This window comes from Lissotriton vulgaris, unplaced genomic scaffold, assembly GCF_964263255.1.
Source record: "Lissotriton vulgaris unplaced genomic scaffold, aLisVul1.2 SCAFFOLD_929, whole genome shotgun sequence".
NCBI classification, from domain to species: Eukaryota; Metazoa; Chordata; class Amphibia; order Caudata; family Salamandridae; genus Lissotriton; species Lissotriton vulgaris.
The window spans coordinates 180,962-193,626 of record NW_028242548.1 but is presented as its reverse complement, the minus strand read 5'-3'; the positions used below and the strand labels follow the sequence as shown (position 1 = coordinate 193,626).

At 46.5% G+C, this 12,665-nt stretch overlaps 1 protein-coding gene across 1 annotated transcript in view; it reads right to left on the bottom strand.

Annotated features, from left to right (window-relative positions):
- Positions 1-12,665, bottom strand: part of SLC41A2 (solute carrier family 41 member 2) — a 416,626-nt gene that overhangs the window by 252,689 nt on the left and 151,272 nt on the right. The window contains exon 5 of the mRNA XM_086948344.1: positions 5,443-5,587. Coding sequence (XP_086804470.1) covers positions 5,443-5,587 — 145 coding nt within the window. The remainder of the gene's footprint in view (positions 1-5,442; positions 5,588-12,665) is intronic.

The window sequence follows — 12,665 nt, the reverse complement described above, 5'->3', positions numbered from 1 at the left end:
ATGGTGGCATTGTTTTGCATTTAAATTTGGAGTCTCTGAAATAAAATCATGAACAAAGGACACAGGTGAAGCTATACAACTAAAGTTCGCCATAGAAACTATAATTAATAGGGGGACCACAGCTTGAGCACACCACCCTAAATAGTTAATATTATTATTTTTTTTTGGCTAACTTTCCTCTGCGTAACATTTTAACCAGGGTCTTCTTTTTTTTTTTTTTTAAGACCTTTATTGCACATGTTGCATTTGACACAGCACATAGCCTACAACTTCTTTGGGCCAGCTGCAATAAGTGTAAGTTGTACGTATAGTTGGTAGGATAACACAGCCGTTGTAGCCGACAACCCTGGGGTCCGGCAGCGTGGTAGGATAAAACATGTACACATCATACCTAGGGTAGCTCGGGTAACAGTCAGGCCTATGATTTTTACGTGTTTTTTATGTGGTAGTGAATCTCCGGTGTCATGGATATGATATCAGCAGTCCATGAACATCTATGGTTAGTATCCATTGGCAACATTAAACAGTGGGATCAGAAATATAAAGAAGCACAGGTCTGTCGCATGTGATACTGCGGTATAACAAACAGTTGGAGCAATGTTGTGTTGTATCAGGGCATAGGGGTAGTCGCATTCGGCGGCGGTAAGTGGAAGCGGCCGTCATAGCCGCATCCCGCACGCCTGGTGCCTCAGCGTGTTTGCCATTCTCCAGCAGTGGTAATGTTGCTATGGTGGTCAGAAATATAAGTCGTAGCGTAGGACCATCGATGTGTGATCGGAGAGCGCGTTCCTCAGTCACGCCTCTCAAGTTGTGCGTGACGTGCCTCTTATTATGTGAGTGAAGTGGAATTAGTGAGTGTCAGCGGAGGTGTAGGTATCAGCATCACATGTGTACATTACTTATCGCCTAACCGGTTATGATAAAGGTCCTGCTTCGTAAAATAGAACTAACATAGAAACTGGAACGTGAACCTTGACAGGGGGAGACAGGAAGAGAAGGGCTATTAATGGGTAGGGCGTCTGTTTGTGTAAGAGCAGGGGGGGGGGGGAAGAGTTGCAGCAATAGGTAGGATCTGGTAGTACCAGGTTAGGGCAAGGTGAGAGCAGCGGGGGCGCAAAGGGGGGCCATCACGAGGGGGTCTGTGCGGCGTCTCTGGGGTGGAACAGTCGTGCCTGTCACGCACAAGGAGCGGGATGCGGTTTTTGTCACCTGGGAGATGGAAGGGTTGCGAAACTGCACGACTGAGTTAGGTGTGCAGTGAAGCACCAGTGTTTCTGAGCGTGAGGGGCTACAAGCGTGGTACAATACATGTGAGCGGAGTACAAGTGTTCTACAGCTATGGGAGGTTTGGTATGGGCCACTCCTTAGAAGGAACAAAAAGGAGGGGGGAGGGGGGCAACTGGTACCAGAGTCTCTTGAGTGTCTCATGCCTGTGAATTTGTTCGGGTGTGGGCTACCTCAGGTGACCCCGTTGTCTAGGCACGCCTGCTGTAAGGACTTCAGTACATCATCCCAGAGCTGGGCAATGGGGAATTTCCTAAGTCCCGCTGTTTCCTCCCGGTGTAATACTGTGCTTTCTGCGTGTGCCCAGTTGGTTTAACCAGGGTCTTCTTATGGTGCCTGCATCGATCACAAGAGCGTCTGATTACTCTATGAAGGACATTTAGCTCCTTATCCTTATTTTCCATTTTATTTGCAAGAAATTGCTTGCCTTCAGTTGCCAGTCCTCCACTACAGAGTTCACTGTCAACATTACGTATTCTGTCTGACTGAATAGTTTGCTCCTTTGAGAACATTTCAAAATTTAGAGGATGGCTGCCAATGTTGTCTGTATCAGCAGTGGTGTTCCTGTTATTGTATTTGAGGGATATTTTTTATAAAGAAGACATTTTCTTAATTACAGAATCATTTAAATTGGCCTGATTATTGCTTCTCGGGCTCATGGTACTCAATAGGATTGACATCTCAGTGCTTAATCTTTTCTGCAAGCTATTTAATGCAAAGCTCTCGTTTCATGAAATTTCATGGAAACCTTCAGCATCAGGAGCAGAATCCCACCTTCTTGTAATAGAAGATTATTCACAACTGCAGTTGAGTCAGTCATTATACCGGCTTCTTCCTTGCATCAATTGGGGATTAAGGATTACGTGTTTTACTTAAGACTTTTTGGTAATTTCATTTAATAAAGGCCTTTATAGGCTTTGCAAGCCAGCCCACTACAGTATTCTTCAGTCCATTCCCTTTAGATCTACCGATCATGGACGCATATTTCCCATTAGCTCCTAGATTCACTTGAAAAGACTCCGTTTTTAGATGGGCTCACTAGCTCACATTTTTCACACTGAATCATTGTAACAATGCAATCAAAAGTATATATGACATCAATCACCCTTGTGCTATTCTCCTTCAGGTTCATTTACCTTCAAAGTAGATCCATAGAAAAATAGCAGGCAATGTAAAAACTGACCAAGGTTGCTGGCCCTTGTCCAGCTGGTATGCGCACAGTGCCTTGAAAGGGATGGGGTGGGCCAAAGTGGGGGCTCAAGTTGATCAATGGAGAGCAAGTTGGAGTCTCTGCAGACATCACCCCCGCTGAAATTCACTCCTCCCTGAGCGACAACTGCTTCCCTCTCTTGATAATAAAGTGCTTTTGCAAGAGTTATTTAGCTTAAATGGCATGAATGAACTAGTGCTTGATGATTAGCTGCATGTCTTCCTGTTAAACATTAGAACACTGAATGGGGGGTCTACTTGTGCATAGTTGAAAGTTATTGGGGTTCTTCATCCTTTGTATATCCAATGCTTCAAATCCAGCATGCTGAATTAAGTCATCTTTATCCACTTAACTTAGGTAGACCTAAAATCCAGCTTCTAAGGCTTGTGGCTGTGCTTTAAGAAGTTATTTCGTTATTCACAAGTCCTCACAAAGTAACCACATCCTTCTGCACCAATAAGGATTCCTCCTTAGTGTCAAGTAACAGTATGACTGTCATTGAAAGTGTTTGGCAGGTAACAAATGGGACAGTGGTGGAAATACAGGAGCTTTACAGCAAGGCCTTTTGCTGGAGGCTAAACTTGTGCCGATGCGGGGGACACACCTGGGAGAGGAATTTGACTTTTGGCTGCAAGTGGCGAGCAACCACTTTACCTACGTATGATGATAGCCCTTAAGGAGCACTGCTATTGGGAGCTCACTGTTGCCCCATTGATGGACAGAGCAGAAGGAGACATGGGGGGTGGATGAAACTGTCCCTTTCTATCACAGGCACAGGTGCTGTTTTTAAAATGGTGGCCCTCCCCAGTCTTCTATATGTACCCCAACATTATCCCTACTACTTCGCACCAGCTTTTTTTGTAGACCTTCAGGCCCAGAGCTCTAGTTTCCTGTGGGCAGGAAAGACCCCTAGGGTAACTTTGTGAAATGTTGATCCTTCCCACATAAGGTGGGCCTGGGATGGGCCGATGTGACATTATATTACTGGGCGCCCCAACTAGTGAATATCAATGAATGGTTCCAGGCGGACAGAGATGGCCAAGCTCACAGGTTGGAACTGGAGCTGCTCCGTTCACACAGGATGCTCTCCTTACGTTACAGCCGGTCGCCCCCGCACTCCCTCGCCTCCCTGTGTTCCACTCCAGTGTTGGCACCAGGCCCTCCACCACTAACAATGGTATGGTAGGCTCAGTGGAGCGACACCCCTGTGGCATGCACCCTGACTGTCTGAATCAGTCTGACTGACAGGCTTTGGTGCTTGGAACCTAATCGGTATTTCCAGACTCAGAGACGTCTGGGCTGGGGGACACATGAAATCTTTTCAGGAGCTCCCGGGGGAGTTTAGCTTACACAACTCCCAATTTTACAAATATCTAGAGTTATGACAGTCCTTCGACAAATACAAGTCACAACTCTAAGTCCTTCCTGAGTTTAGCTCCCTTGACAAAAAACTGATTACTTACGAACTGGGTGAGCTTGGCATATCACGTCTGTACAAAACGTTAGTGGCCAATACACTGGACCTCTTACTGACTCTCAGAGCTGGACGTGAGTAAGATGTGGGCCCATTGGGTGGGTGCTCTGGGTGGCGACAAGTGGATGGAGGTAAAGATGGCTTCACGTGATCTGGCTATCTCCGTGTGCGTGTCTGATCCAATTCAGAATTTTTCTCAGAATCTACTATTCCCCGAGAGGCTGTGGGGCATGTGGCAAGCGCCCGGGCCAGAGCGCCTGCTTTGTTGTCACTTCCCAGTTTCCCTCGATTATATGTTGTAGGAGTGCCAGGCCACAAGAAGGAATGGACGGGGATGAACAACAGGCTGGAGCGGGTACTGGTTCTCAGCCTGGAGCTCGATCCTATTGCTAGGAAACATGGACGAAATGAATGAGCCCCAGGCCATGTGTACCCTCTTGGCTGAGGCATATCTGGTGGTCCAGAGAGATCATGCCAGGCACTGGATGGACGAATTTCCCCCTCCCACCCTTTATGAGTGGAAGTGGGGCACGGACTACTGTGCAGTAATGGAAAAATGGGTTTACAAAGCCCTTGGGGTCCCCGCAAGTATGAATGTTTCTGGGTACCCTGGAGGGGCAATATCATAAATATTTCCCCTGGGGATGTGGGAAGGAGTGCCCCGCCCCACACACCAATAAGGATCAATTGCTCCAGTCCCTCTGTCTGTTTTTACGTTCCTCTCACAGGACCTGGAGCATGCCTCAGTCGATGTCCCATTGTAGGTACTTACCTGTAACACTGATGGTGTGCCGCTCTGAGTCTATGTCCTTATCTAATAACTCTCCTATGTGCTGCAGATGCGCCGCTGGGGTTACAAATGGGACTGCATTGTTGGTCATTATTGTGTTTTTGTGCTTCATATCGAAAATCAAACATAGGACAGGACAAAGAGCAACATTGTTTCTGCCAGAGAAAGCCTAACAAAGTCCAGACAAGAATCCACTCATTTTCATGAAGATATCGAAACTATTGTAATGCTAGTAAGTGCTGTCAATGGTATAAGAAGGAAAATGGTGTACCAAAGCTGAAGCTTCGATGAAAATAAATAGCAACAAAAGAGTATTTAGCAAAACATGTATTAGAGCTGCTTGTAAAAGACCCGGACCATTGAATCTGGGGAAGTGTGTGTAATGGTGTAGCAGAACGTCAAGGAACAATGTTTACACATACGACTCCAGTGGTAAATTTCTGGTACTGCTATGACTAGAATGAGAAGCAATAAACCATTTTTACATAGCCTCTACCAGGGAGATATTTAAAGAGTGAGATTAAGCATGCTTTCTATGGCGATGGACTTGGTAAAATGCCATTTCAGGCCCAATGCCTTTTTACGTCAACTGATCACTTCTTGTTCAAAGAACCCTCATGTTCTTTCAAGGATTAGGATTTGAAACTCTGAACATAATCATACAGTTAGAAGAAGATTCCTTACCCTGTAAGAGAGAGGCTATGAAGGCAGTAGCCACACTGCTTGAACATAAAAGTATTGCATGACTGAGGCTGTATTTGCCCTCAGGTATCCAGCCCAGTATAACTGCTGCAACGGCAGCTAGAAAACCAACAACTGTTGCCTGCACCTAAAAGACATAACATCAGTTAAAACTACTAGTATAAGTTCTAAAATAAAGAAAGATCACTGAAAAAGATGCAATTAAAATAGGCTTTTTGTATTAAAGTGTTATCCATATAAGAATAAAGAGGAACAACATTTAATTACAGCAAATTCAGTAAAAGAATAAGTCAAAAAGAAAAAGCTTATCAGTCAGAAAAGGTACAGTTCAGTTTATCAACATTTCAAAACTCGGAAGTCCTACTTTTGGAAAATGTTTTACCTGCTAAAAGCTGTGTTACAACAATACAAAAAGCATACACGTACACACAAAATCAGGTTGCATGGGGAGTAGCAACGGAGGCAGCTCTTCTCATAGAATAAGATTTGTGTCAAAGAATAGAGTAAGTAAAAAAAGTAATGAGTGTGAGCAGGGTAGGAGTTCCAAATGGCAAGAGGGAATTCCCAGAGCCTTGAAGAAAGCTTCAACCAACTGTGAAACAGCTTCTTAGAATATTATAGCTCACAGCATAACTAGATTCAAGTTCAAAAGAATTCAAGCACACACCACAGAGCCACAGACCAGTAATCACTCTGATAACATGCACAGACTGCCCACTATGAACGTTTACAAAAAAAGCAAAGTCTCGGATTTTCGCCAACCACCTTTGCACGAGTCATGCTTGATGCATAGCAAGCAGTGCAAGCACATAATCAGAAACATACTGTGGGGGCATAATTTATTATTGAGGGTTAATTAAAACCATATCAAGTGTAAAGGTAACAAATGTATCTACAAAATATCATATAGGGACAGGTTACCTCATTCAAAATCTATAGAATATGAAGATTATAGAGTTTGCTCCATAAACCACCTCCGTTTATAGTTTTTTTTTCAAAATCTTCGAACCTGGCTTACATGCTTTCTTTGGATCTTGGACTTGTAAAGGAGCAAGGGCAATGCAACAACCTTGTCTGTCCTGTTACCATTAACCCGAATCCTGGCCACAACCCAGTGATTAGTTTATTTTACTCAGCCCAGGAGCATACCATATTAGTCGTAGCCCAAAAGGGCTATGCATCAGAAATGTTTTGTATTTGACTTGGATCCATCCTTGTATATTGGATGCATTAAGAGACCTTATGCATGATTTGTGATTACTTCATTTATATAACAGTCTGAAGAAGGAAAATGCAACACAGATGCCTAATATTCCAAGTTACAGCTGATGGAATGCCATTAAGGCCTGAAACAGCGTCTTTCTTACTAGACTATTTATAATCCTTATTATCTATTATTATTATGCCAATCTAGAAGGTAAACAGAAAATACCTGAGAGCATGTTGTTGTACCCACTAAGATTGACAAATTATCGGTAGTTAAATTCTTAGAATAATCCAGGGTTTTACATCCAACACCTAATCTACCACATTCAGATTATTACAAAGATACACTGGCACCACAGCTGCGGGACGTAAACATGACATGTAAGGAGAGTCATTTGTTGCTCACACTACAAGGGAGGCAATTATAATTGCTCTATTCAAGCCCCGCAGGAAACCCTTGGAGTTGGGCACCAACTGACCCTTATCAATGTTAAACATTGCTGGCTAACCGACTCTCACCTATGTTGCCTGGATAGATTTATCTAGATCAATTCCAGGTTAGTTCCCAGCAGAAATATACACCACTCGACATAAGTAGACTGTGTCATCTGGTTAACAACCAATTGCTTGGAACAGCGCTGCCCTACATTGAAAAGGCACAAGATACCTTAAATTACACATTCCTACAGGTTGTGATGGAGAAAATGGGATTTGGACCAGAGTTGGAGACAATGGCCATTTTACTGAATAACTTGACATTTCCCCAATGGAAAGATCAACTCTAAGGCCAGCGAGGTACATAGGCGGACGAGGGAGGTTTGCCCACTTTCCCCCTGTTGTTGAACCTAGCAATTGTGCCCATGACTGCCACACTCAGAGAAAAAGAGCGCACGAGAGGAGTCACATCTAATAGGTATACACATGCCCTCCCGCTTTATGCAGAGGATGTGTTCATCCATTTGAGGGATCCAGTTGTGATCCTCCCTTTAATTCTCAGCCACTTAGACTGATATGATAATCAGCCCTTAAAACTAACAAAAATAAATCATACCTTCCCGTTAAAATGCCAGCCACTAGATCCAGATGCAGCTCTCATTGTAATGGGAGAGCGGGAAAACATGCAAACTTTTAGATATCTGGGAACAGGATCAAACTAGCCTGTAGCGCAATCAGACAGTGCCTGGTGGGCTGTTCTCACAGATCAGTGTGTGGGTCTGTTTTTTAAGCAGTTTGTGGGCCAGTTTTATGGCCAGGTGAGCCGAATTTAACTGTTGATTTCTACGATGTTAAAACTAAGATTGCCTGCAGAAAACAAATGCATGCAGTCTCCCATACTTTGCAAAATACTCATACAGCATGTCTATACAAGTTCAAAACTGGCTTGATTTGCACATGTGGAGCACTTTTTTTTAGCTATCTGGTTTGCTAATGCAGGCCACTTTTATTTTGGTGGCCAGGCCTATTTTTTGTCCCAGTTCGACCCAGCGTGGGAATTGCAATTTTTCATAAGGACTAGAACATTTTTTAAGGGAACCTTGGCAAAAATTTGACAGCTACGAGGGAGTCAATTACATTTTGGATCTAACTGCTGGTATCTAAAATAAGCAGGTTAGCGCTTTCCAGAAGAATTGTCCTTCCCAGTTTCCTTTAATTCTTTGTGATTGTACCAATGCATTGCCAGGTACGATTTTTAAGTCCATGCTATTAAATTGGATTCTGGGAGGTGATAGCAACACAATGCCATTGTGAAAATTACAATTACCAGTCTTGGAAGGATTTGTGAGCCCTGATTATGGAAATTATTGGAGACCAAGCAAGCTCTCATTAACTTTTAACATTTTGCTTTTACTTTGTGTGATATGTGACAACTTTACAACTATTAATCTATGTACTTGCCTCACTTGTGTTCTACTTAGCATTACTCGGGACCGCTCCTCGGGAGGCAGTCTCTATGAGTGCTACTCCAGAGCAGGCTTATTTTACTAACTTTGCTTTCTGATCCACCCCAGCTTGGCAATTTGTGACGAGAGAGCAATTAACTTCTGCCCCACTTGCAGGTTGCCATATGACCCGCCATTTTGGGCAGTTAGCGTTCCAGACGCTTTTCATGCACTGGGGAACACCTATTTAGGCCGATGCGAGTGCGGAAGTGTTATTGGCACGCCAAAGGCAAGTTCGTCTGAGCCCATACTGCCCCATGCAGCAGATTCCTTGATTGTTTTGGACTAGAAGAGGCCCTACGGTTAATTTATTCGCGGGTTCAACTCTGGAACTTGCATTATATTAAACTGGAAAGAGGGAAGCTGAAGGAGAGTAGCTAAAAAGAATAGAAGTTTAGGGGATTTCTGATTAACGCTATGTCATTAATCAAAAACAAAATACAATTTGCTGAATTAATAGTGGCACACGGCCCTGATTGTGTTCTAGTTATGGAGACGTGGGCTCATGATCCTTCTCTGGTCTATAGACCACCAGGCCCTAGATCGGTCTTTACTCTAGAAATTGGTCAATTGATTGAACAATACTTAAAGAAAACTAATTTCACAATTCTAGGGGAGCTTAATTTTCATTTTGAGGATGCCCCATGCAAAGAGTCAGGGTCATTTATTAACACAATGTCTTGTTTCGGTCTCTCCCAACTGGCCAATGCTCTACGCATAGTGCGGGCCATATACTGGATGGAATCTTCTCCAATGATTCACTGCTGCAACTCAGTGAAGTGTTCCCTCTTAGCTGGTCAGACCACTATGCAGCTGCCTTTAGACTATCTTGGAAGTCTATGCTTGATAAAGCTTCCTCACTGAGTACGCGAGAAGTGGGAGAGGAGGAAAAGCATAGCAAAGATCGCTGACCAGCTCACTCATACAGCATTGCCCACGCGCTGCGGGTGTGGAAACCAGGAGGCAATTTTTAGCATTTTGTGTTTTCGCAAGTGGTGAAGAGGTCTGTTTGTTTGACATTCCCTAGGCTAAACGTACGGGAATAGGACTTGTGGGTGGAGTTTCCATTCATAGACTTGATATGTCCTGCTGAGCAGGTCTGCAAAGTTGCTGTCAAACCCCTCTGCTAGGAGATGTATCCCATGGTGAAACTCCCAATGCTAAATTTGCTGCCCCAGAATTGAAAGATGTGGGAAGTGTGTGCCGCTCTGTTTGTGGAGATAGTACATGGCAGTCATGTTGTCAGTCCATACCAGGACTATCTTGCCCTGAGCATTCTGTAGAAACATATTGAGAGCTAGCTCTATGGTCAACATTTTCAGTTAGTTGATGTGGAGACCCTATTGATGTGGTGGCCACAGATCCTGGACTGTCATGTCTAGAAGCTGCGCCCCCAACCTTTGAGTGATGCGTTCTTGATAATAGGCACCAGTGGGATGGGGGTCTATAAAGGACGTGCTCCATAACAGGTTGTTGGTGTTTTGCTATAGGTGTGAGCGATGGGTGCTGGCCCATAACAAGACTAACTCCTCCCAACGACCCTCCGCTTGTGACCAGTGTCCCGAGAGGTACTCCTATAGCAGACACATGTGAAGCCTGGCATGGAGAACTATGGGTATGCAAGAGGACAACACTCCTAGGAAGCATATTACTGATCTGACTGTGGGAGGCGACTGAAAAAAGTCAGTAGCTTCTGACATGCTGGTACCTTGCCTAGGAAGGGCTGAACATGAAGAGGCTGGAGATGGCACTTGGTGGCATGGACTGTGAATCCCAAGATATTGAGCAGGGAAATAGCAGTTCTGGTATGGGCTAGGCATTCCTGCCTGCACGCATGTCCCCTATTCTGAGGGGGACACCTACCACTGCTAGACACTTTGTGAAGACTCTTGGGGCTGTGACGACTCCAAAGGGAAACATCTTGAATTGGTAGTGCTGGCTACTTACCGTGAAGCAGAGATAGAGCCAGTGAGCTGGGTGAATGGGTATAGAAAAGTAGGTGTCCTTTAAGTCTAGAGTGATTATGAAGACGCCTCACTGTAGCAGGGGGGTAACATCATTTGGTCATATGGAAACGTTCAGAGAGGATGAATCTGTTGAGAGGCCAGAGATTGAGGATTGGCAGCAGGAAGATGTCCTGTTTAGGAATAAGGAAGTGTTCCGGAGGCATTGGCTCTATGGCTCCTTTGAAGAGTGACTGAACCGCCTCTTGCAGTAGGCAAAGGTGTTCAGGGCTGAGGGTGTATGGGCGAGGGGGGTTGCTTGGGGGGGCTGAAAAGATTTCTAGGCAATAACCTTGCTTGATCATTTATACAACCCAACAGTTTGAGGTGGTGTTCTGTCAGCAAGTGAGAATATATGATTGGGCGGGAGAGGGGAGGTGGCAACTCAGTGTTTGGAGGCAGAGGATCTCGATCGTGGCATGCCTTCGCCTCTGTTGGAGTTGTTTCCCCGTATATATCCTCCACCCCTTCACTGATGGTAGGCCTGGAGCTGTCTTTGATATGACTGGGTACAGCCAGGGAGGTGGTCTTGCATCGCCCCTTGTCATGTGGGAAGAAAGGAGCAACTAGTGGCCAGGGTCATTCAACGAGTTGGCCAAAGAGGTGTTCCTCGTCAAATATCTGATATCTGATAGAGACTACTAGCTGCAGATTCCTTAAAGTAGAATTATCCAAAGGCGTAAGACTGGATCCGGAAAGTTTTCTTTGCCACAGCATCTCTGTGTGCCGGGGGTCGGTACCACGTGACTCCGCCCTGACGTCGTCGCGGGCGGGACGTCAGCAAGGTCACATAAGCCCCACCCTGGTGCGCCGACGTCAGTTTTCAGGCCTTCTTTTTCTCAATTTGCCTGGAGGACCAGTGTGCGAATGCCTTCCGGCATCAAGACGTGTACCTCTTGTGCACATCAGATGTCGGCTACGGACCATCACCCGATTTGTATGTGGTGTTTGGGCAAGCACCATGACTCAACGGACTGCAACGCCTGTCAGCACTTCAAACCGAAGTCACGGCGGGTGCGCTGGAAGAAACTGCTGTCGGCCCGCGTCTACAGGTCGGTGTCGTCCCAGCGTCCGTCCCCTGCCTCGGAAGCCAGAAGCTGCCTATTCCGCCTGCAACATCGCCCTTTGCCATGGCCCCAAGGGCGTCGCTCGCCGACTGGTAGGTCCTGCAGCTGGTCTCCGTGGCCCTGTCCTCGTTCGGCGGAGGGCACGGGCTCCCCTCGGGACGTGCGCCCTTGTCTGTCACCATCCTACCCGCAGTTTCCTGGCGTCGGGTCGACTAGGGCCCAAATGACAGCTTACGCTGCGGCACTGCAGGCTTCTTTGGCCCCCTCCTCCATCTCCTGAGACATCCGCTGATCCCTTGCCTAGCGCAGAGTCGGCCCCGGTGCCAAAGGGTTCGACTTCACGTTGTAGGAGGGTGGTCTCATCGAGGGGCTCCCTTCTGCGACACACGTCGTCCCTGCCTCGCGCAAATCCCTATGGGGCTCCCTGTGGCGTCGCCACAGGGACGTCGCAGGTGGTCGCCGGGACTCAGGACTTGTCCCCGATTTCCCCTCAGGCCCTCTGAGCGGGTGACTGCCTCGCCAGAGGCCGGGCCGGCGTCGCTTCGGTGCTGAAGGCTTTCCTCCCCAGCCCTGGCAGTGCCAGGGGTGCTTTCCCGCGTCGCTCCCGGTCCTCAATGCGTGATGCTGCCCCGTGTGAGGTCGACCGGGTGCCTTTTCTGCGCCGTTCCTTAGCCAAACTGGCTCCGACCCTGCCCCATTCTCCTAGGCAGCACGTGGTGGTGGAGGTCGACTTGGCCTGTGTCCACTCTGGCGCCGATCAACGTCGAGCCAGAGCCTGTGGCGGACTCCACAGCGCCATGTCGGCGTCAGGTCCTTAGTTAGTCTCCACAGGTTCCTTCCTTTCTGGAAGTTTGTCATCTCCTGGTCTCTTCTTCTCCGGAAACAGGACGCCGCATTGTTACTTTTTCACCGGCATCTTCCAGGGAGGGCTCCTTGCCATCCTGCAGCCTCAGTCCTCGGAACCTCTATTCCGCAGCTTGCAGTTGGTT